The 26,563-nt window shown below is 37.9% G+C and overlaps 1 protein-coding gene across 1 annotated transcript in view; it reads left to right on the forward strand.

Moving 5' to 3' along the window:
- The window catches only part of LOC139938036 (peripheral-type benzodiazepine receptor-associated protein 1-like), a 236,645-nt gene that overhangs the window by 144,255 nt on the left and 65,827 nt on the right, over nucleotides 1-26,563 (forward strand). The window contains exon 12 of the mRNA XM_071933389.1: nucleotides 13,846-13,968. Coding sequence (XP_071789490.1) covers nucleotides 13,846-13,968 — 123 coding nt within the window. The remainder of the gene's footprint in view (nucleotides 1-13,845; nucleotides 13,969-26,563) is intronic.

A 26,563-nucleotide genomic window follows, 5' to 3' on the forward strand; every position in this document is an offset into this window, starting at 1 on the left:
CATGTTACGCGCACCTGAACCTTTGACGAACAGTGCCCTCGTGCCATTTTCAACGCCTCATAACTCAGCGCGCCTATAAGATCCCATGAATTAAACAAGTTCAAATGAAAGAGCTTGCATCCCTAAAACAAATTTAAGTGCAAAGTGCGTGGGATCTCGTTGGCGCAGAGAGATAATAGAGGTCAAAGTTCAAATTTTACCAATATAATGCGTTTTCGCACCTCCATAACTTCGCGCGCCAACAACAAAAAATTGTTTTTATGGCAACTGGGTATTGGAACAGTTTTCATCTAATGACAAATGAAAAAAGAATCTTGGGATCTCTGCAACTTGCATGTCAAAAGATTTTGTGAAAATTTTCTAAAGTACTGTCATTCCACACATTTTGGCCTAAATTGGCACAACATTCACTTTTTTCATCACTGTAAGCATCTATGCCAATAAGATCCCATCAATGTTTTCTTGTATTTGGTTAAGTTGAGTGTTCCTTAACAGATTTCAATTGAAAAATAATTGGGATCATGTTGGCCCACCAATATAACAAAGGTCAAAGGTCATATGAAACTACACTACTGCCATTTCGGGCGATTTTGCGTCGTCTAGAAATCCACGCGCCAATATGATCCCATTAAGTTGTCTGTGTTTTATGATTATATAGATTCTCAGCAACACATAAAAAGCAAAAACCAAATGGGATTTGAGTGGCGCTAACAAATATTACAGATCAAAAGTTCACAATACATGCCTATACACATTGTACTTATGCATTGCTGTGGCAACCGAAAGTGAGAAATATCCCCCAATTTCAAAATGTTGGCAAACTATGAAGGGGATAGGTCTCCAAAATGAATTTTGGTCAAGATACAGACTGGACTTGTTTTTACAAATGGTGTTAGTTTAATGTTGGTTGGTAACTGTTGCCAAGGTCAAAGGTTACAAAGAATATGGGTGTTTTTTATATTTCCGTCAAGAGCCAACTTCAGAGCCTTTTCAAGATTTTATTTAAAGAACAAGGGCTCTATCCTTTATGTTGGGGAAAACCACTTATAATATCTAGGCACATATGGTTGTCCCAAATTAATTATAGAGCCCTTGTTCATTTGATAAAATGTTGACAGGGCTTCGAAGTTGGTTCTTGACAGAAAATGTATTACAAAACACCAATATTTTCTGTGGAGAGCCAACTTCAAAGCCATGTCATCATTTTATCAAATGAACAAGGGCTCTATAATTAATTTGGGACAATCACATGTGCCTAGATATTATAAGTGGTTTTCCCCAACATAAAGGAAAGAGCCCTTGTTCATTAAATAAAATCTTGAAAAGGCTCTGAAGTTGGCTCTTGACAGAAAATATAAAAAACACCCATATTCTTTGTAACCTTTGACCTTGGCAACAGTTACCAACCAACATTAAACTAACACCATTTGTAAAAACAAGTCCAGTCTATCTCTTGACCAAAATTCGTGTTGGAGACCAATCCCCTTCATGGTTTGCCAACATTTTGAAATTGGGGGATATTTCTCACTTTCGGTTGCCACAGCAATGCATAAGTATAGGCATGTATTGTGAACTTTTGATCTGTAATATTTGTTAGCGCCACTCAAATCCCATTTGGTTTTTGCTTTTTATGTGTTGCTGAGAATCTATATAATCATAAAACGCAGACAACTTAATGGGATCATATTGGCGCGTGGATTTCTAGACGACGCAAAATCGCCCGAAATAGGCAGTAGTTTAGTTTCATATGACCTTTGACCTTTGTTATATTGGCGGGGCCAACATGATCCCAATTATTTTTCAATTGAAATCTGTTTAGGAACACTCAACTTAACCAAATACAAGAAAACATTGATGGGATCTTGTTGGCACAGATACTTACAGTGATGAAAAAAGTGAATGTTGTGCCAATTTAGGCCAAAATGTGTGGAATGACAATACTTTAGAAAATTTTCAAAAAATCTTTTGACATGCAAGTTGCAGAGATCCCAAGATTCTGTTTTCATTTGTCATTAGATGAAAACTGTTCCAATACCCAGTTGCCATAAAAACAATTTTTTGTTGTTGGCGCGCGAAGTTATGGAGGTGCGAAAACGCAATATATTGGTAAAATTTGAACTTTGACCTCTATTATCTCTCTGCGCCAACGAGATCCCACTCACTTTGCACTTAAATTTGTTTTAGGGATGCAAGCTCTTTCATTTGAACTTGTTCAATTTATGGGATCTTATAGGCGCGCTGAGTTATGAGGCGTTGAAAATGGCACGAGGGCACTGTTCGTCAAAGGTTCAGGTGCGCGTAACATGATGCGCCAACGAGATCCCAAATTTTTTTTTATACTTTTGTTATAAGCCCAACTGGAGGTTTCAAAAAATGTTTTACTTTTTCTGGGATGACCTTGGCGCACGTTTTTGTGTTTACAGAGAATGTACTATTCGTTTCTTGAGGGCTTTTTGGCCCAAACTTTGATAACTGGTAACTCCAAAACCGAAAGCGTCAGCAAACTAAAATTTTGGATTTATTCGTTTGGTATGATGGTGTATCACTCTAATTTTTTGGAAGAAGATCTGCGAACCCATGAATCACACCCCCCCCTAATTTGGTACATTCTTACAGGCAGGGACTCTTAACTGTTTAGATGTTAATAAATATATATGGTCAGTGTTGTATACATTGTTAAATAATAATAATAATAATAATAATAATAATAATAATAATAATAATAATAATAATAATAATAATAATAATAATACAGCATTTATAAAGCGCACTAAATCTGTGGAACATTCAAAGGCGCTGGTCAAAGAACAAGAAAAAAAAACTTCACTCAATATCTGCAAAGGCTAATCTGAAGAGATGGGTTTTGAGAGAATGTTGGAATTGAGAGATGTCATGTGTGTCCTTGAGATGTTGAGGCAGAGAGTTCCAGAGGCGTGGTGAAATGTTACTGAATGCCCTGTCCCCATAGCTGGATAAACGGGTCAGAGGAACATAGAGCATGCTGCCAGATGGTATTCATGGTATTCGTCAGAAAAAATGTGTAAATTGTTGAGAAAGACAAAGTTCAGGCTTTGAAACAACCCATGGCAAATGTCATTTTGTTCCGATGCAAATACACATTTTCCTCATTGAAGTGCCGCTCACCACAGGAAAATTGATATGTCCCTTCAAGAGTGACATTCAAGTCTTGAAGATTTTTCACAGGCCTGTGAGTTCTCTGCTTAAAAGCGGATATGTGCTGTTTTATTGATCAGGCCGATTTTTTTGTTCCGCTTTTTCCCCCCTTTCTCTCTCCCCCCCCCCCCCCCATATAAGCTTGACATGTCGCATAATTGCTTTACACGCGCTCACTTGAGGTTACACGATAATTTTTACATCATGAAGTGTTTCAGTTCCTTTTTTAAGGGTCCACTCACAGGCCTGTTTAAAGACAATGTTATTCCATGTCTTTGTGTACAAAACAATGCACTGCCAGCCACCATGCAATGGCGGCGCAACCATGGCATCTTGCAGCATTGTGACTATGTATTGGTGGAGTAGACTTAAAAAAAAGTACAGTGTGACTTTAAGTCAAGAATTTGCTTCGTTTAGCATTGATAGAACGAGCGTCGAGAAAGTCACGAGCTCATATATGTCAGATACGTCATATTGTCAAGTTGCAGTCCCCCAAATCAGGCAGATTGAATTAACTCAGTCTATAGTCCGTACCTTTGATTGGTAGGCACACAGTGCGCACGTAGGGAGATGAACTTGTGTTAAAGGCACTGGACACCTTTGGTAATTGTCAAAGACCAGTCTTCTCACTTGGTGTATCCCAACAAATCCATAAAATAAAAAAAAAAACTGTGAAAATTTTAACATAATTGGTCGATGAAGTTGTGAGAGAATAATGGAAGAAAAAACTCCATTGTCGCACCAGTTGTGTGCTTTTTAGATGCTTGAACTCAAGACCTCAGCTGAGGTCTCGAATTTTATTCAAATATTTTAGTGAGAAATTACTTCTTTCTTAAGACTTCCGTTACTTCAGAGGGAGCCGTTTCTCACAATGTTTTATACTATCAACTGCTCTCCATTGCTCGTTACCAAGTAAGCTTTTATGCTAACAATTATTTGAGGAATTACCAATAGTGTCCAGTGCCTTTAAATGAACATTATTATTGGTTTTTGGTAACAAAACAGTTGCTGTAAGCACTTTATGTAATCCACCATATACATAAACTGACAAACCTGTTTGAGATCGATCTGCCATCTGGGTCACAAGAAAATAGTGAAAAACAGATTACACATTTTGCATGACATCGATGCAAAAAACAAAAATGAATAGAAAGCTCACTGAGTGATAAACTCCAAACGGGAAATTAGTTTTATGTATTTCTCATCAAATATGACATTTCAGACAGATATATGTCATGGGATGTTTTCTACTATTATCATCATTCAACCGTGTAAAGTTTTGTGTAAATCTGTGATCTTCACCATTTTGCTTTTTTACCAATTCTGTAATGTTCCTTTAAGTACATTGGCAATGATCAAAATGCACACTCAAGTCTCCCTAACAGAGCCTGATCGCAAATCATTCGGAACGTCAAATTTTTGGAGAGTTTTGCGGCAGCAAGTTCCTCTCACCTGTACATCTGACTTAATTAATTGGTTGTATGTGGGAGCAGTACATGCATGTACTGAAAAAGGCTATGGGTTATTGGGCTGACCTCTTTTCAGAGGGGCATGCTCGTGGTCTAGCTGATAATTGTTTTGTTTTTTAAAGGCTGCACATTTAGAACTCTTTCCATGCTACATGTACATTCAAAGGTATTGCCGCACTCATTTTAGGAAAAGCAAATTGTCATCGTCTAGTTTTGATTAAAGGTTTTGATACCTTTTGGAGATCACGTTTTTGGCCCTGACGTGAATCCCTACTCTCTAATATAATTTACCTGTAGAAGAGTAGTTTTGTTAGTCGTCAAGTTTTTGAGGAAAACAAGGGAAATCACAAAGCATTGTTATCAGGAGTGTCGCGTAAATCCGGTAATCATGCTCAAATAACTTTCGTCTCACTGAGACAATTTGTGTTTTGTGTGAAACTGGTTTACTCATTTAAAAATAAACTGCAATTTCACCACAGCAAATATTATAAAGGGCAGCTTTATACAATGAATACATTGTATCTTTAAACCGTGTAAGTTTATTTTGAATCTTGGAACGTTTGTGTTTTGTTTGGTACAAGAAGTACCCAAACCCTTTAACCCACATCAGAGTCTTGAGAGATCACTAACTTCTGTCATGTCTGTATAAACATCACCATATGCCCATACGTTGCTTATCTTGTTGGTTTTGTGCACCGCTGTTTGCAGGGATAACATCAGAGAAATTAATAAGAAACAGATACATAGTGTTGTTTTAGAGTTGTAGTTTACATGGGTAACATTGGGAAAAATGCCAATTCGGTTCAAATATTGCAGCAGTTTGCAGGAAAAAAACACCATGGGAAAAATTGGAAAATGCCTATTCGGTTAAAATATTGCAGCAGTTTGCAGAAAAAAAAACCCATGGGAAACATTGGAAAATGCCTATTCGGTTCAAATTTTTCCGCAGTTTGCAAGAAAACTAATACGATACAGAAATACATGGTGTTGTTTAAGAGCTGTAGTTTACATGGGAAACATTGGAAAAATGTTACTTTGGTCCCACTTTCTTTGACCCTCTCGTTATAAAAATTGCGTCAAATATTGCGGCAAATTGCAGGAAAAAACGTCAGGAAAAGGAATAATAAACTGAAATACATGGTGTTGTCTTAATGTTGTAGTTAACATGGGAAACATTGGAAAATGGCAATTCAGTCCCATACCTTTTTTAATCATCTTGTTGCAATATTTGACTAAATGTTTTGCTCAAAATTTGGTCAAATATTGCAGCAGTTCACAGGAAAAACATCAGGAAAATTAATAAAAAACATAAATACGTGGTGTTTTTTTTTAGAGTTGTAGTTTACATGAGAAAATGGCACTATAATTCCTTACCTTTTCTTTGACCATCTCGTTGCATTATTTGACCTTTTTTTTGCTCAGAATTTGGTCAAATATTGCGGCCGTTTGCGGTCGCTTTAGGCATACACCAGTCGTGGTCGCTATGGTCTATTAAAGGTAAAACACATCACGTCAACCAACCCATGAAAATTTCATCAAACTAAGTGCTTCTGTTTTGGTGAAAACATTAAATATTGATTTCTGTTTTGGGGGGAATTTTGTTTACTTCATGTGCTACGTTACTTCAGAGGGAGCTGTTTATCACGATGTTTTATACCATCAACAGCTCTCTATTGCCCGTTACCAAGTAAGGTTTTATGTAAATTATCCTGTTCTTTAATAGAACAAATCAATCTTACAAGATTGATCTTTGTGAAACAGCTGACGAGCATTTGACAACAACAAGGTGTTATAATTGCACCACTTGATTTACACGTACCATGCATTCACACTTTCCCCAAACACCCCCCAGTCAGCCAAGCTTAAATATATAATGCGATATATATTTATATTATTGAATTCATTTACTGTCGTGAGCCATCTTGTCTGGATTTTGGCAAGTCAGCCGACTGACTTAAAGGGTTTTTCTCCTGAAGACGAGCAGAGTATACACTCAAGACCACACAGGCTCTTTTCAGAGCCAACGCTCTTTTCAGAGCTAACACTCCCACAAAAGAGATTTACACATGGTTGTGCCCGCAAGTTTACTATTTATTGATAGTTTCTTCCTATTTATCCACACCATGCAAAGCTTCAAACAATATTTAAAGGGTTTTGATATACCCTTTGTTGATCAAAGTTTTTGGCCATGACATGAATCCCTACTCACTGTGACTGAAGTAGTGTGTAATAGAATTTACCTGTAGAAGTTTCAGCTTGTTTTGCAAGTTTTTGAGAACCAAAAGTGAAAATCACAGAGCATTGTTTTCAGGAGAGTCGCGTCAATTCGTTGTACATGCTAAGATAATTTCTGTCTTCTGAGACAAAATTTATTTTCGTGACATTGTTTTTCAAAAACTACAGCACCTCAGCAATTAAAATAATAAGGGAAAGGTTTCTACCATCATTATCTTCAAACCCTGTAAGTTGAACATAAATCTGTTGATGTTTGTTTTTTGGGTCGCGTACAAAAAGTACCCTAAACCTTTAACGGAGTCTTCATTTCTGTATAAACATCACCATAGCCCATACGTTGCTTATTATCTTGTGGATTTTGTGCAACGTTGTTAGCAGGAAAAACGTCAGGAAAACTGATAAGAAACAGAAATAAATGGTGTTGTGTTTGAGTTGTACATGTAGCTTATATGTCGTACAACAACTAACCAAACTCTTTAAAGAAAAAGCACCCTTCCCAATCATTCATGCATTAAACATGGCTTTTGTGAAGCGGTCTGAAAGACTTCGCTACTCCCCTCCGATGATACCATCTTAGAATCGTTCCTCAAGATCTGGTCTCGTCAAAGACTCTTTTCAGAGATGCTAATCGGCGTTCTTAATTGCGGAATACATTAGATGTTGATCCCGCTACTTCTTAAAGCCGAGCTCATCCTAGAATAATCTACAGTGCATTAGGATACATTGTAGCTGCAGTAAACTGAGCTGGGAGGCGGGGGTTTTATCTAGAAAATATCCTTAGGAGATGTCTTGAGATGAATATTTTTTAGATCATAAATGATTTATTTTGGTGTTGTATGATATCTGATCAAGTATGATATTCATAATCAGTGAGCTTTCAGACTCAAGTTACACAATGATGTTTTTTATCTGAGATTTGAAGCATTGCATGACGAGGTATCAATGTTTATTTGGTTTGCGGTAACACCATGTGTGTATAATCTACTTGCTGGGTAGGTTATGTTCTTTTGAGAACACGTTTTGCTTTATTATTATTCTACTGCCTCGCAGTAGATCTTTCAGAATTTGGGCGACTTCTCAGTCCTCAAAAGAACTGTCCGGATATATATTTGATTTGCGGTAACACCATGTGTGTTTCTACTCGCCAGGTAGATTTTGTTTTTGATAGAATTTTCTTGCTTTATATTCTACTACCGCGGGGTAGATTTTCGGAATTTGGGAGACTTCTAACTTCTAAAAAGAACTGTTCCTGCATTTTAACTACTACATGTACCTACCTGGGCGGAAGGTAACTAATAGCTTTAGTGGAAGGTAATTAACTTTACTATGGAGTGAGTTCTTGATTGGTCTCAACATTTCAACCAGCTTTCTCAGACTAAGAGACATGGTGTTATCGCAAACCAAATATAACAATCGAGCTCTTCGATCTGCCTCTTCATCCCAACTTCAAACACCAGTCACACGTACAAAGACATACGGTCATCGCTCTTTTGCACACTCATCACCTGTACTCTGGAACTCTCTGCCAAACCACATAAAAACTGCCCAAACTGCTAATCAATTCAAATAACTGCTCAAAACCTATTTATTCAATTAGTTCTCTGTTGTTTCCTGCCGCTTTCTGTGTATACATGCTTATCTTTAATTATGTTAATTTGTAATATTGTTTTTTCTTGTAAAGTGCTTCAAGGCTTTTTGTGTGAAGCGCTATATAAAAACTATGTATTATTATTATTATTATTATCCTAATAAAGACATTTTTAAAGCACCTAATGCAAAAAGCCTCTAAGTGCATAAACAGAACAATGAAATATACAATGAGAGAAAGATACAAGATACAAATAAGCAGATTACAAATAAGCAGCTTTAAACAAATGAGTTTTTAACAGGGACTTAAAACATTATAAAGAACAGGCCTGGCGAATATGCACAGAAAGACTATTCCAAAGAAACGGTGCGGCATATGAAAATGATCTGCGGCCATAAAAAAATGGAAGAAGCTCTAGTAGTTGAAAGCAACGACTGTTGAGATGAACGTAAAGTCCGAGAAGGTGAACAAAATCATATAAATAAGCAGGAGATTGACATGTTTATAATTAAGCCTTGAAAGTAAAAAAAAAAAAAAAAAAATGCAAACTGTATGAAACTTAGTTTGGGGTCCAAGGCAATTAGACTGGTGTAATATGGTGAGAACGAGGCAAGCAAATATATATTGATACTTCACCATGCAATGCCTCAAATCCCATAGAACTGTGTCCTGCTCATGAATGTATTGTCATGTGTTTTACCCTTAACAATCCTGTATGATATCTTTAAAGGCAGTGGACACTATTGGTAATTACTCAAAAGAATTATTAGCATATAACCTTTCTTGGTAACGGGTAATGGGGAGAGGTTGATAGTATAAAACATTGTGAGAAACGGCTCTCTCTGAAGTAATGTAGTTTTCGAGAAAGAATTAGTTTTCCACGAATTTGATTTTGAGACCTCAGATTTAGAATTTGAGGTCTCGAAATCAAGCATCTGAAAGCACACAACTTTGTGTGACAAGGGTTTTTTTTCCTTTCATTATTATCTCACAACTTCGACAACCGATTGAGCTCAAATTTTCAGAGGTTTGTTATTTTATGCATATGTTGAGATACACTTACTGTGAAGGCTAGTCTTTGACAATTACCAGTAGTGTCTAGTGTCTTTAACTTGGAGGCTTTCTCCACAAATTCATGTTGGATCTCGGTTCGCTTGACAGTATGATTTGATGCAGCCAGTGACCTTCAGATGGATAATGTGATTTAGGAACACTTCTCACTTTATACTTTAATTTTCCACTTAACTGCATTGAACAAAGTGACTTTCTGATGTTTTCTGATGTTTCTTAGTAGGAACTACACAAACCTTTCCTTTTAAACACTAAATCTGAAAACAGTCTACATCACGGTTCACTTTGAGATTCCCATCGGCGGTGATAAAATGCTGTATAAGAGCTACGCATTAAAGGAACACGTTACCTTGGATTGGTCGAGTTGGTCTTTGAAAATTGTTTGTAACCGTTTGTTATAAAATGCATATGGGTAGAAAGGTGTTGTAAAAGTAGAATACAATGATCCACACAAATATACCTCGAAATTCATTGTTTTCCTTTTACCTTGTCAACATATGGACAGGACCGCAAGGAGACCATACATCTATGTATTCCATAAGGCTATTATTTCATATTTGCGTATAATGTATATCACAACGTAATTATGAAAATGCCATTGCTCAATAGCAAAAAACCCTGCATCAAATACAATTAAATAAAAGCTTTATAGTCAACTCTTTATGTTTGAGTAATAAACTGCTTTCCTGCTTAGAATCTCTTCAAAGTCATTATTGATTATTCAATTATTCCATTCATCAGCTTGGATGCCTTTAGTCACTTGCAGGAAAAAAAGAAAAAAAAAAGAAAGAAAAAAACGACAATGATTTGTCGTGTACGTCAGGGTTTTTATGATGAGAAATATTCATTTCCTTTTCTCTGTATTGCATTGATAACGTCAGGGCACAAACTATCCTTGGATACTTTACAGTTGTCATCGTTATCAAGTTAAGGTGAATCTGATCAACAGCGGGGCCATGTTCAAGGTTGAGGGTACGGCTTGATTTATTTAAGCCAGGTCTAAATTGATGGCTTAGGCATGGGCTGTGGCTGTTACTAAGGGTGTTGCTAATGGCGGTCTTTGCTTTAATGGCACTGGACACTATTGGTAATTACTCAAAATAATTATTAGCATGAAAACTTACTCGGTAACGAGCACTGGGGAGAGCTGTTGAGAGTATAAACGATGTAGGAAATAGTTGGCAGGAATAAAACAAAAAAACTGGACAATAATTTGTCATTTTGGTCAGGTTTTTTATGACGAGAAGTATTCATTTCCTTTTCTCTGTATTGCATTGATAACGTCTGGGCACAAACTAGCCTTGATGATACTTTACAGCCGTCATCGTTATCAAGTTAAGGTGAATCTGATCAACAGCGGGGCCATGTTCAAGGTTGAGGGTACGGCTTGATTTATTTAAGCCAGGTCTGAATTGATGGCTTAGGCATGGGCTGTGGCTGTTACTAAGGGTGTCGCTAATGGCAGTCTTTGCTTTAATGGCACTGGACACTATTAGTTATTACTCAAATTGTTAGCATGAAAACTTACTCGGTAACGAGCAATGGGGAGCTGTTGAAAGTATAAACGATGTAGGAAACGGTTGGCAGGAACAAAAAAAAATACTGGACAATAATTTGTCATTTTGGTCGGGGTTTTTATGACGAGAAGTATTCATTTCCTTTTCTCTGTATTGCATTGATAACGTCAAGGCACAAACTAGCCTTGATGATACTTTACAGCCGTCATCGTTATCAAGTTAAGGTGAATCTGTAGCAGGGCCATGTTCAAGGTTGAGGGTACGGCTTGATTTATTTAAGCCAGGTCTGAATTGATGGCTTAGGCATGGGCTGTGGCTGTTACTAAGGGTGTTGCTAATGGCAGTCTTTGCTTTAAAGGACACTATTAGTTATTACTCAAATTGTTAGCATGAAAACTTACTCGGGTAACGAGCCATGGGGAGCTGTTGATAGTATAAACGATGTAGGAAACGATTGGTCAGGGTTTTTATGACAAGAAATATCCATTTCTTTCCTTTCCTGTATCTGCATTGATAACGTCATGTCAAACTAGCCTTGATGATACTTTACAGCCGTCATCGTTATCAATTTGGGCTGAATCCAGAGCGGGGCCATGTCCAAGGTTGAGGATTTCAATCGCTTTATTTAAAGGGGTTTGATATCTGTTGTGGACAGTGTTTGTAGATCAAGTTTTTTGGCCATGACACGAGTCCCGCACTTACTATGAATGGAGATGTACAATGTATATAATATAATTTACCTGTAAAAGTTTCAGCTTCATCAGTCATCAAGTTTTTGAGAAGACCATATGAAAATCAACAAGTAAAGGTTCTCAAAACAATTTGCATCAATACGTTAAACAAAGAAATATAATTTCCGTCTCAATGAGAACAAATTCTTTTTGTGAAAACTGTTTCATTGAAATGTTTCTCAAAATGCTTCTTGCTATCAAATGCTACTGTAGGCTTCTAAATCAAGTTTTAATAGCCACAATTTTAAGAGTTATTACCAAATGTATACTTTCCCTTTAAAGATAAGCAAATTGTTTGTGCTAACTTTAGCATAAAAATGTGCTTAAGCATAGGCGTATTTTATGGGTTAGGGAGAAAATTATGCAGCCAGCTTGTGCCGTCACCATGGATTTGCATTGTTATGTTATTTGGATTCAAATTTTCAGACTCGAATTATGTATCGGTAGAACAATAATTTGCTTACCGTTAAGCAGCGCTATGAAGTTGGCTCCCGATGCTTGAAAGTTTCTTATTTTTTTAAAGACGGATTTCTGATGCTTGCATATGACCGACTATGTACAGCACATGGAATTGTTGCCTCAGACATGCATGTCTGAACTCAGCGGTTTTTAATATGACTTGAGATTGATGGCCGAGCCAATGTCACAATTAGTCTTAATCAAAAAGTGCTTTTAAGTCAGCGGGGAAAGATTCGGGATTCGATTCGGCACATGAGATGTGAGTCTAGAGAATCATACAAGATGTGGCGTCAAAGTAAAAGGTTTTTGCAGTTTTTGCAAAAAGTACTTAAAGGGATTGTGGACTGTTTTATTTTTATCTTTTTAGTTGTTGAGGCACTGCAGTGTGAAGTAAGCTTGGGCGATATCACCATATTATCGAATATCGCGATATTAACTTGGAAACGATTTCGATATCGGATGGATTTGGTTTTAATCGAAATATCGATATATCGCGATATATCGCGATAATCGCGATATATCGATATATCGATTAAATATCGCGATGTATTTGCTAGCTGAGACATCTTGCACCCCATAGGTTTGGAGTAAAACCAGAAGAATAGGTCATTAGAACACCTCTCTTATGCTATGACTGTCTCTCTACAACTTTCACTTGGAGTTTTAAGACTGATGATGTCAAACTTCATTAATCGCGATTATATCGAATATCGCGATATATATTGTCGGCGATATATCGTGAATAAAATAAATCGATATCGCCCAAGCTTAGTGTGAAGTGTTAACGTATATTCCTTTCAAAACTAAGTAGTCTTTCGAATTCGGAAATCTACTCGGCAGGCAGTACCAAAACAAAGAACAAAATCTACTTAGCAAAAGAGTTATAAACATGGTATAACTCCAAACCAAATATACAATTTTTAGATTCAGTTAGTTATAAAAAAAAAAAAAAACGTACTTATTGTTTTTGTTTGGCAAATTTACATCAATCGACAAAAAGAAAGCATGTTTCTTTATTTACAACGTCTGATGCACATTTTTTGTGGATGTTAACAATTTATGATGGATATCGCTAAAGAAATATTGAAGTATTATCATTTGACAGCAATAAGCCTTTTTGAGGTATGGCGGACACAATGCTACAACACTGTAAAGTTGTGGTAAATTTGTGCGTATTGACCATAGAAATAGAACGTATGTTATTCAGTGAAGTGCGTATTTTAGGCGACGTGGCGTTTACATGTAAACCTAATGACCACCAACATGGTGAGCGTGGCATCAGTCGCGGCGTGTGACGAGCGCATATTAGTCCGCCATACCTCAAAAAGGCTTATACAAATTGTTCTTTCATAGTGCTTCAAAGTTAAAGACATACAACTAAAATATTTTATCACATTTTTACTCTAAGGGGAAAGAGAAGAAAGCAGAGTGTTGACAAGTCTTATTGAAATAAAATAAATGTGCATAGTATTCCAGTAGAAATATTCAGAGACCTAGTTTCATGTAGCAGCTTGGCCACTTCAAGATCTTGAGCATGTTGTTTGCATAGGTTACAAATATAGTCATTATATTCTCCATGCATTTTTCCTCCCTAATTACAGGTCAACAAAGAATGCCAGAAACTTCGAATAGAGGTCAACGAGCAACATCAACTCTTTGAGAATACTGCCCTCGAGCGGGATATTCTACACGAAAAAGTGGAGAAGCTTGAAGTAGACGTATCGGTGAGTAGGCCTACATCTCTTGCTACACACCTCTTGTTGTGGTCAGGGCTGAGTATTAACAGTGTTTTGTTTAACATAGATGCTGTGAATGGTGTTTGAAGCTTTGCATGGTGTGGAGATTAAGAGTAACTATAAATATAAATATTAATAGTAAACTTGCGGGTACAACCATGGGTAAAATCTCTTTCTGAAGACAGGCAGAGTACACTGTTCGAATTGTCGAGACCAAACCGGCTCTTTTCAGAGCCACCACTCCTTCAAAAGAGATTTTACTCATGGTTGTACCCGCAAGTTTACTATTAATATTTATATTTATAGTTACTCTTATAGATGCTGTGGTTTTACAGTGCAGCTTCAAAATGGCTCTGCAAAGCCAGCCATTTTAGGACTTGTGTCTTAATCCCCAAATTTGTGGTGCTGCTTGTGATACCATTGTAAGCTTATGGTCAGCTTGCAATCGTTATTATCAGCACCAGGTTTCCGAACTGTACGTTGTAGCTGTGTAACCGTGGGTGGAGTCTACAACTAAACTTGAACCTTCTTTGTACTGAAATTCTGATAATTTGCTTTATACATTTGCAGGGTATTCCGAGCCATTGAACTAGATATTAAAGCCTAGTGATTATTGTATTACCTTTTTTTATCGTTTGGTTGTTTTAAAAACTAACCTGGGAAAATTTCATAATATTTCTGAAAGTCTGGAGCGGTTTTGTCCATGCATGAAGAATAATCCTTAGTTAGAATACACGATCTGATAAATATTTCATGCAGAAACACTTCTCAGATTGAAATGTTTTGGAATCCCTTTCTCTAAAACCACATTCCTTTGAAGGGAATTGTTTCTCATCAGCAAATCTCGTATACTGCTGTGGTAACCGCTGCCAAAACATAGGATTTGAACTACCTCTATAGCTACTGGGCAACCTCGGTAGTCTAGTTGGTAAGACGCTGCTACATGTATTTCAAGGTCGTGGGTTCGAATCCCGCCCGAGTAACATGCCTGTGATATTTTTCACAGGACTCGCGAAAGTACCGAGTGTACAGTGCTAACACACATCAGTGTATGGGTAAAAGCGTAAATTAATATAAATCAGTTTCAACCATAAGACTGTGGCTCTATATTATCATACAAACCAAGCACCTATACGTTCATGTGATGTACTTCAATTATATGTACACTCTTACTCTCATTAAATCAAGTGTCTTATTAGCCTCACGATCACATGAAATATAAATACGGATTCAAATAGATTAAAGAGGTCCAAGGGATGACACATACTGTACATGTCAAGTCGTCTCATCAAAGAACCCCATCTCATTCATCAATAATTCTGATTGAGAATTTGCTAACCCTCGCCGGCCGACCCCCGTGTGTGGTGGCGGACCGTGTTGTTACACCGGGGACAAACATTAGAACCCTCTGTAAATGTTATCACACCTAAGTCGATGTAAATTAATCTAATACCCGTCTCACGCTCTGCAGAGAGGACCCCACCCCCCCCCCCCCCTCCGTACGGTTCTTTGATTCCACTATCAACATGAATTGATCAGGTTGCATCAGGGGGACATGGCGCAAATATTTGCCATCTTGGCGGATTGTACTTGAAGGAAATCTCTGTTCGAGCTGACGTTGGTTTGTTTCATCAAATGTATAGACCTTGGTTTGGTTTTATGGATATTTAATGACAGGATTTGAGAGGAGTCTGTGGTGCTTACATGGCCAAGAACAATGGCTTTGCTCCCATTTTTGCTGTTGTTGAAGTGGTCCAATCTTCATTCAAAAGATCTGCTCAAAATACATGCCAACAAGAACCCTCCGTTTATAGCAAACAAAGATTCACTTGCAATTCCAACTATTGCCACCAAAACATACAAGTATTGATATCATAAATTAATCTAATACTTCCACACTGTTCTTTGGTTTCACTATCAACATGAATTGATCAGGTTGCATCGGAGGGACATGATGCAAATATTTGCCATCTTGGCGGATCGCACTTGAAGGAAATCGCTGTTCGAGCTGATGTTGGTTTGTTTCATCACCTGTGTATACCTTGTGGTGCATTCCTTGTTTTAGTTAATGGATAATTAATTATATGATTTGAGAGGAGTCTTTGGCACTGACATGGCTAAGAACAGGGACGTGATTTTTCCTTTATTAACCGGAATTCTTTTTTCTTTCGGTTTTAAACTGGTCATCTAGAGTATTAACAGTAAAAAGTTATTTTTGTTCTGTCTTTTTAAAATCACTCCTCTTGAAACTTGTGTTTTTGTTTTGAAGAAATTTACTATTTTTTGAAAAGAGATCTGTTTCTGACCAAAATTCAGTTAATTAGCAAGTTTACCCTACCTTGTGAAAATTTATTTGCTTATCTGTTGACCAGTTACAAAAATTGGTGGATGGATTTTTGTGTACGAATACGAATTGTGGAGTGACGAGTGATTTTGAAAATGAGCTGAAAATAATAGAAATAAAAACTTGTGTTTAGTTTTCCCGTGGGCTTAGACTGAGCAGACTTGAATATTGCTTGTGGTTTTTTTCCCCCAACACTCCTTCAAATAATAAAGAAGTTCCCTCGGGTTATCTTTCTGTCTTTATTCCTTCTCAGCTACTTTGGCATTAGTCTATCTATTAGACTAGCTGCCATTACGCCCTCTGGACTATCAAATTGAATTGTGTTCTAGCATGTCAAACTCTGAGGGACATCCATTTCCAATTGATGTAGGAGACCACAGTAGTGAATGTTACACCCTCTGGACGGGCGAATCGAATTGTACGTCTAGTGTGTACAACCCATTAAAGACACCTTGCTTAATCGAATTGCATTCTTCGTCGTCCGGTGTTGTTCGACGACGATCGAGAGTACTCATACCGACGTAATGAGACACGCCGAGTCCTCGGGGAAAACAAACGCAGAGTTTCTTGTTCTTGAAGACAAACCTGATCGTGTCCGCTGTGTCAATTTGTTTATTTGCCTCCCAGAGCTTCATTCCTGTATTAGAGAGTTCTCCATCTCTGTGTAGATTACTTTTGGTGGTTTCTGAAGGGAGACTGTTGCAGAAGGTTTAATTGCTGGCCTGATTAGATGGGATCTGGAGAGAGGTAGATCCTGGCTGCTGGAGGGGTGTCTCTGGTTCATCAAACGTTGCCCTCATTGAGATTTGGTTTGAATCTAAAGAGTTTTTTTGATCCTGTACCCAATTACACCTTGACTGGGTTGTGACAACCCAATCTTGTCTGAAGGGAGACTGTTGCAGAAGGTTTAAGTGCTGCTCTGATTAGACGGGATCTGGAGAGAGGTAGATCCTGGGTGCTGGAGGGGTGTCTCTGGTTCATCAAACCTTGCCCTCTTTGAGATTTGGTTTTCTATAGCAAAGAGTTTTTTTATCCTCTACCCAATTACGCCATAACTGGGTTGTGACAACCCAGTCTTGTCAACTTGTCACTTAAGATGCCTTATTCAGTTTCAATCAGGTTTCAATTTTCACAGATTTGTGTTATTTTATGCATATGTTGGGATACACCAAGTGAGAATACTAGTTTTTGACACTTACCAATAAAGGTGTCCAGTGCGTTTAAGCTTCTTTTACACTGTTTTATTATATAATTCAAGTGAATGTGACTCAAGTTGGATTGCAGTTGTTGTACTATTCTAATGTCTAATGTTAAAAGCGTTAATTCATCCGCTTTTAAAATCTTACACGATCAATGCTGCTGGACTCTTCAACTTAGAAGTACAAAGACTGGGGGTGAAATCCCCTGTGAAAAATACCCTTGGCGGTAGAGAGCTGACACTTTGCTTAGATTGCTTGACTCTGTTTGGCCTAGGGCAGTATGAGAAGGGCGTCCAACAGGCTGCCGGCATTCAATCTGACTTGAACCTCTGGGCGACTTTACTTTACAGTCACTCAAGAAAGCTAACTTCCAGATGTTGCCTTCCTTTTAAATCACTTCAAAAGAAGAAGAAGAAGAAGAAGAAGAAGAAGAAAAAAAAAACTGCCGATATTTTTCTGGTCATCAAGCGTGTCATGTTTTCTGCCTGATTGAATTAAACTCGGACTCCTTTTTCTTTATGTCTCCTGAACGCTTATAGATCAGCACCTTCAGAGTAAGTGCAACTCTATATAGCGTCCCCGGACAACCTGCCAATATTTCTTTCACTTAAATCACGCCGTTTAGAATTCTAATGCTGTCCCAGGTTGCACCATCAAATCCCCATGTCTGTCGCCCCCTTGGATTACCCATTCGACCCCCCCCCCCCCCCCCCCTCCTCTTGACATTTCTTTTATATTGTTCATGGCATTTGATAGATTTCAGGTTTATTCGACATGTTACAAACTACTTAGTCTGGAGATTTTCCGTTCTGATAGCAGGGCTCATAAAGTTGTGGCTTTTGACACGAATGTAGTTCTCCGTTAGATGTCTTCGGATGAGGAGAGTCGATTTTGTTGGATCTAAGTTCAGAAATTGGAAAAAGTCACGAGGGAATGTTGCTTTTCATTTATGTGTATTTGATGAAGAATTGATTCCCAATCTTGATAAAATTGGTGGCGCTTTAACAACTTAAAGGAACATTACAGAGTTGGTTTTGCTAGCAAAACAGTTGCTGGCAGTGTAAGCACTTTATGTAATCCACCATATACATAAACTGACAAACCTGTAGAAGTTTGAGATCGATCTGCTATCTGGATCATGAGAGAATAGTGAAAAACCGATTAAAAAGTACAAATTTTGCATTGCATCGATACCAAAACAAAAATGAATTCAAAAATGAACACTCCAAACGCAAAATTTGATTATTTATTTCTCATCAAATATGAAATTTCAGACAGAAATATTTCAAGGGATGTTTTCTACTATCATCTTTATTAGACTGTGTAAGTTTTATGTAAGTCTGTGATCTTCACGATTTTTGTTTCTTACCAATTCTGTAAGTTCCTTTAAAGCCATTGGACACTTTCGGAACAGAATTTTTTTTTTAAGTTCACAAATTTACAAATAACTTACAGGGTTTACAGAAGGTTATGGTGAAAGACTTCTCTTGAAATATTATTCCATGAAATGCTTTACTTTTTGAGAAAGCATTAAAACAATATCAATTCTCAATATCGAGAATTACGGATTTATTTCATGACACGGCGAAACGTGCGGAAACAAGGGTGGGTTTTCCCCGTTATTTTTCCCCGACTCCGATGACCGATTGATCCTAAATTTTCACAGGTTTGTTATTTTATATATAAGTTGTGATACACGAAGTGTGGGCCTTTGGACAACACTGTTTACCGAAAGTGTCCAATGGCTTTAAGTCTCAAAGTAGGAAACTTGGACTTATGGGTTTGTGTCAAGGGGAGACTTAGGAACACTTAAGGCCTTTTCACACGAGGAAAATAAGCAGGGGGTCCTTGGTCTTAAGAACACAACGTTGTGTAATCCACATCGTGTGAAAGGTACCTCTGCTTAAATAGGCACGGGTCCCTGGTCTTTTTAAGACCAAGGTCCAGACCTTCGTCTTAAAAACACAACATTGTGAAAATAATATACCACGATCGTCCGTGTGTGCTGTGTGAATGAACATTGCTTGGGTAACGAAGGACCCTGGTGTGGCTGGAGCTACCACGCATGCGCGCAAAAAGAAACACATGGTGCAAGAAAATAAAGGTGTTCGACCTCGTTATACGATAACGTTAAACCTTTGAGCATGTTCATGAGAACGTGTGTGCAGGACTCCTTCAAGAGAGCAAGTTTTCAGTGTTTAGCATGAAATCGTTGAGATATCACAACTACACGTTCATTCTTCGTCCAAAAACAATTTTTTTTTTTAGGGGCCGTCGATTCGCGACAGTGCAGGAAAATGTTTGGTACATACGTTGGCGATGCGGATTGGTGAAATGGACAATAAACAATGTTGACCTTTAGCACCACAAAAGACGAATGTTCTGAGACACGGGACGTTGATTTCTGCGCCGTGTGAAAGGTCCTGTTTGAGTTTGACCAACGTCCTTGGTCAAGACAACTGGCACGGGGGACCAAGGACCCTAGTTTGACGTTGTCGTGTGAAAAGGGCTTTAGTGGCAGCAGCAGACTTACCAAAATTGTGAACTTACTTTGTCCCCTGATATCTTGTGAATTGTACCTGTCTTTCTTATTACCAAAATTCAATTCAATTCAATTCAATTCAATTCATTAAGGTTTATTAAAAATATGACAGAACAGAAGTTAAAAAGACTTAAATTGGCGTGTTTACATTCATTATTGTTAACAATGACAAAAAACAAAAAACACTGACTTAAAAGAAGAGAAGAAAAGCTCCAGGCATGAATGCACAAAAAAAGATAACAATTTGAAAAAATAGCCAACAAAGCTCAATCCAGTATGATGAATATGTACAATGTATACCATGGAGCTATAGCTTGGTGTGTTTTTAAAAACTTGTGTGAGCAATGCAGTTTCTTCTTTTGAAGATCAATAAAGTTTTCTTATGTCTTATGTCTACACGGTACAACATGGCAAAAACCTTGCTCACCGACAACAGAGGATAGTGATATTTAACGGGGCTCTACGATCGATTCTTGGTCGTCCAGCCAAACGCAGCTTGTTGCTGTGTTTGCCTACAGGTAGTTTATTCTACTCTAGGCTTCCTGGCAGGTATTGTGGATTATAATTAGATCAGTAGGCTAGGGGAGAAAGTGAAGACCAGTGTTAGGCCAAATATAAATAAAAACATGTTTAGCGTTCATCCTGCTTCCTTTTGAGAGGCCGCCTCCTATTTAAAAAAAAAAAAATTCCCCTCGGTAAAAAAAAAAGAAGAGTTTTTTTCCTCGAAAAGAAAAAAAAAAACATTTTGAAAAATAGCCCAGTCGTTTGTATTAAAAAATGTGTCGGGCGGCTATTTAACTGTTCCCGTGTATTTTCTTATGTCATTTTTACTGTTATACACCCTCAAACAGGCTGGTCGTGGAGAGAGTGCAATATATATTCAATAAGTTATATTAAAAAAAAATCTTCTCCTTCCTTTTTTTTCAAGAAGGGAGAATGCTCAACATGTTTTTTTTTTGTGTTTTGTTTTGGCCTTTGCAATCGCTGCAGTAACTTCCTCCAGGGGTGTGCACCCTTCAAGACAATGTTACAGCTTTCATTATCAACAAGCTCTGTTTTTTTTTTTTGGGACAAATGAGAATGAGCAGACTTAGTGTACGTGAAGAATTAATTCAATATTTGCCGTTTAGTAATTTAGTTATCGAGCTGTGATTTGGTTATGACATGGTGTTTGTTTTGCGTCTCCGTCGGCGTAATGTCTTTCTTCCTGTTTTATTTTGTCTGATGAGTGAAGGACCGCTTTGTAGCACCGAGATTTAAATGATAAATTTCAATAAATTTGATGATACAATTAATGATGTTGAAGATATTTTGACTCCGATGTTAGAACTTTCAAGAAAGTGATAAAAGTACTGTTCCTCTTTTTTAAAGATTAATCCATGCAGAGTGATCTGTTTTCAAATTGAAACTTAAAGGGACATGTTGCCTTGGATCGTGCGAGTTGGTCTATGAAAAGAGTTTAATACGAAAGATTTTGTTAAAGTATAATATCATGATCCACGCAAATATGCCTTTGCGAACTTACGCAGTCGGCCATTTTATGGAGTCAATCACTTGACTCCACAAAATGGCGTGCCGTGTTAATTGTGTGCCGTGTTAATTCATGACGTGTAAGGAAAACCATGCAATTTCGAGGCATATTTTGTGTGAATCATGATATTCTAGTTTTAAAACATCTTTTTAACCATATGCATTTTCTAGCAAACAGTTTTAAACTCTTTTCATAGACCAACTCGCCCAATCCAAGGCAATGTGTCACTTTAAGTCAGTTTGAAAAAGACTGTCCCTGCTTTCTTATAAGTAAATTAAGTAAACTGTAAAAACAAAATTACCCAGCAAAGTGTTTTGCAATGTGACAAAATATGTGTACAATATTTTTTGTCCTCTTCTTTTTCATTCCATTTATTCTTTTTGTGAAGTCAAGAACACTCAGAAAAATTATATAAATCACTATTCTAGCAAAGAAACTAGTGTAAAGAAGACAAGTGAAGGAAGTTTAAGTTTTAGGCGGGGGAGGAAATTCCCAAAATATTTAATGGAAAACCCACGCTGTCAGGTGCAGTGTAGGGCCTGAAAACCCAATCGTGATTCGAACCAGGGTCCTAGAAGTGGAATGCGAGGAAAGATACCACTACGCCAACCTGACCACAGGAAGTGTGGTGTATTGGATGTACATATGTTTCAACTGACTACATTACAATAGTTTAATGTTATCTATAGCATCAGTCCTTGAGGCTTAACCACTAGCGAATTGTACAGTATTTCTCAAGAATCAATCAAAGTAAATGTCTTGGCTTCGAGAGGGTTCCAAGCGATACAACATCTTCAAATAGCCCTAGATTTACTGTAGGCTACAAACAAGGTAACTCTGAACACTTCACTTATTTGTTGTACTTTGTGTTGTGTAGGTTTAAAGGCCGAGTCACACTGCAGCGATAACGATAACGATCACGACGCAGTGAGAACGCATTCTAGTGGTTGAATGGCTCCATGTAGAATACGCACACGCTCATTCAACCAATGGAATGCGTTCTCTTTGCGTCGTTATCGTTGTCGTTCTCAATATCGCTGCAGTGGGACCAGGGGAGGATTTCACAAAGGTAGTCCTAACTTAGGACTAGTCCTATAGGTAATGCTAGGAGATAGGACCAGTCCTAAGTTAGGATGAGTTACTGGTCCTAACTTAGGACCAGTCCTATCTCTTAGCATTGCCTAGGACTAGTCCTAAGTTAGGACTACCTTTGTGAAATCCACCCCAGGTCTTCAGGGCACTAAAACTGAAACTTCCTTCCTTGTCTTCTCTCCATTGGGCTCTTGGCTAGTATAGTGAATAAGTTTGCTTTTGTAAGAGTCCTTGGCTTCACAACCAGAATAAATGATATGAAATGATATGAAATGATAAAATAATAATAATAATAATAAAAAAAATAAAAATTATAAAGTACACTTAATAGAGTGCCGGTATACGCCTCAGGAAGGCGCACATGGCGCTTGAGGAGAGAAAGACAAATTAGGACTGAGGATTGTGTGAGTGTGCTCGTTTGAACACTTGAGATTTTAAGTTTGTCTTGAATGTTGTGATGGATGGAGATGAAATGATATGAAATGCAATGAGTTACCACTGGTGCTATGCCTCTTGCCATTATCAATGTATTTGTAGGAATCAGGCAAAGTATGGTAAATTAATAAAAGTTGAAAACTTCATCACCCCCCTCCTCCGTCCCCAAAAGATAAATTCAAAACAAGTAAATGCCCTTGCTTGGAGTGGGTTCCAAGGCATACAGCTTGTGAAAATAGCCCTAAATTTTATTGTAGGCTTCAAAACAGGTTTTCCCTGTAACTCGGTCGCTTCACTTGTTTGCTAGCTCTTTCTCTGTACACACGCTGTAACTCTGATGCTTAGCTTGTTTTTCTGTAGTTAGAGAAAATGGCATGCCTGTTGGCATACAAGCACATGTATATGAATCAGGCAATGTACGGTAAAAGAACAAAAAAATGCTGTCTCCAGCCCCTCCTCTGTTTCCAAAAGATAAAATTCAAAACAAGTTTGTTGCCTTAGTCAAGACCTAGAATCTTTCTTAACAGGTTTTCCCTGTAACTCTGATGCTTCACTTGTTTGCTGTAGTTTGTGTTGTGTATAGGTTACTGTCACTTGTCATCAGGAAACGGGCAATGTCTGGTAAATGAATTTATAAAAAAACCTCCAGGCCCTCTACCTGCCTCCAAAGATAAATTCAAAACAAGTTTGTTTCCTCAGTCACCTGTTTGCTGTAGTTTGTGTTGTGTAAGTTACTGTCACTTGTCATCAGGAATCGGGCAATGTCTGGTAAATTTATGTAAAAAAAAACTCCCGGCCCTCTTCCCACCTCTAAAGATAAATTCAAAACAAGTTTGTTTCTTTAGACACTTATTTGCTGTAGTTTGTGTTGTGTAAGTTGCTGCTGGTGTTCTGCCTCTTGGCATCAGGAATTAGGCAATGTCTCGCAAGGGAACAAAAAAAAACACCGCAAACTCCAGGCCCTCTACCTGCCTCCAAAGATAAATTCAAAACAAGTTTGTTTTCTTAGTCATCTGTTTGCTGTAGTTTGTGTTGTGTAAGTTACTGCTGGTGTTCTGCCTCTTGGCATCAGGAATTAGGCAATGTCTAGCAAGTGAAAAAAAAAAACCCCAAAACTGCAAACTCCAGGCCCTCTACCTGTCTCCAAAGATAAATTCAAAACAAGTTTGTTTTCTTAGTCATCTGTTTGCTGTAGTTTGTGTTGTGTAAGTTACTGCTGGTGTTCTGCCTCTTGGCATCAGGAATCAGGCAATGTCTGGTAAATGAATAAATGAATTTAAAAAAATGTCAAACTCCAGCCCCCTCTGTCCTCCAAAGATAAATTCAAAACGAATGCGTTTCCTTAGTCAGGTCTTAGAGTTCTTCTCCAAGGAATACCTTCAAGGGTTAGTAACCCGAGGTCATCATCCGCCAGCCACCCTTTCAAAGACGACGAAAGAAAGAGAGAGAGGGAAAAAAAAAACCTATAACCTCGCTCTTTACCTCCACATTGTTGACAAAATTGATTCTCAACACGTCGTTGTCGTCGGACACGCTCAAAGAACATTACGGCCCCGGCGCAATGTTTTGACAAGGATCTCTAAAGGACGATAGTGCATTTAGGCTCTTGACTAGACATTGCCGCCTCATGCCTAGCATTCCGGGGACCGGGAACATCTCTTATCCATTTCCACTCGTCTACGTTTTTTTAATTTTTTTTTTATCCGTTTTAAATTTGAAGCATACCTATACAGGCCTTGCTTTATAGCTTTTTTGTTAAGTTGTCAACCGGAGCTAATAAACTCTGGGTTGAACTTGCCCCCAGGAAGTTTTTAGTAGCCCTGATTTTAGGCAGTGGAAACTTTTGATAATTACTAAAAAATTTTATTAGCATAATACCTTATTTGGTAATGAGTAATGGGGAGCTGTTGATGGTATAAAACACTATGAGAAACGGCTCCCACTGAATTAACGTAGTTTTCGAGAAAGAAGTAATTTTCCATAAATTTGATTTCGAGACCTCAGATTTAGAATTTGAGATCTCGAAATCAAGCATCTGAAAGCACACTTCGTGTGACAAGGTTGTTTTTTCTTTCAATTTTATCTCGCAACTTTGACGACTGATTGAGCTCAAATTTTCACAGGTTTGTTATGTTATGCATATGTTGAGATACACCAAGTGAGAAGACTGGTCTTTGACAATTACCAATAGTGTCTAGTGTCTTTAGCATGTGTTATCATAAAGTATCTTTCTGATGCATTAATGGCAGCAATCACAACCAGTTTAAAGCTACGCTCAAACACTCAAAAATAAATTAACAAATTTGAAAAATGTATTATTCACATCTGACTGGAAGAAATATGAGAATTTTATACAAGATGGTTAGACAGTTTTAGTAGCCCACAGGACAAGTTGAGAGGTGGTTTTTACTAGCCCGTAGCAGTGTTAAACAATGTATGCCGGGCTAGTGTTAAAGCCATTGGACACTTTCGGTAAACAGTATTTTCCAAAGGCCCACACTTCGTGTATCACAACTTATATACAAAATAACAAACCTGTGAAAATTTAGGCTCATCGGTCATTGGAGTCGGGAGAAAATAACGGGAAAACCCACCCTTGTTTCCGCACGTTTTGCCGTGTCATGACAAGTGTTTAAAATAAATCCGTAATTCTCGATATCGAGAATTTATAATTGTTTTAATGTTTTCTCAAAAAGTAAAGCATTTCATGGAAAAATATTTAAAGAGAAGTCTTTCACCAGTACCTTCTGTAAACCCTGTAGGTTATTTGTAAATCTGTGATTTTTTTTATTTTTGTTCTGTTCCGAAAGTGTCCAATGGCTTTAAGGGCTTATATGCCTCTGACTCTGCACTTTGCCGTGCTCCAAAAAGACTGTTTTCCCACCAAGTCGGTGCCCCTTGCCAGGCCCCCGAGGCAGCCGGGCCAGAGCCACACCAGGCTACTTGGTCGTACTTAATATACCTCAGCCTCTCTGCTTACCTGAACGAACATTTTTTAACAAACGTTAGTACTGTACGAAGTAGAAGTCGTAACAGCATATGAAGTGTACCTCAGTGAGTTTTGTCCTTGTCATTGTTGTAATAGATCGCAAGCACAACGCCCCTTCAGGCGCTCGTGTAGCCAAACAATTCAGCATCAGGGAGAAATATCTACATGTCACAAAACCGACTCCGGGAGTATTTTTTTTTTCCCCCTGATGCAAGTTTAGATAAACATGTAACCGTTTGTCGGCACTAACTACAAATTAATTTCGGTGGAATAGAAGGAAGGCTTGGTCTTAACATGTGCTAATGGCAGCTGAGGCTGCGGTTATTAAAGGAGTCGTCGGTAAATAATGTAGGATTCGGCGGGATGATGAAAGATACTGGACACTTTTGGTAGTTGTCAAAGACTAGTCTTCTCACCTGGGGCCAATTTCATAGAGCTGCTTAAGCACAAA

Source organism: Asterias amurensis, chromosome 6, assembly GCF_032118995.1.
Source record: "Asterias amurensis chromosome 6, ASM3211899v1".
NCBI classification, from domain to species: domain Eukaryota; kingdom Metazoa; phylum Echinodermata; class Asteroidea; order Forcipulatida; family Asteriidae; genus Asterias; species Asterias amurensis.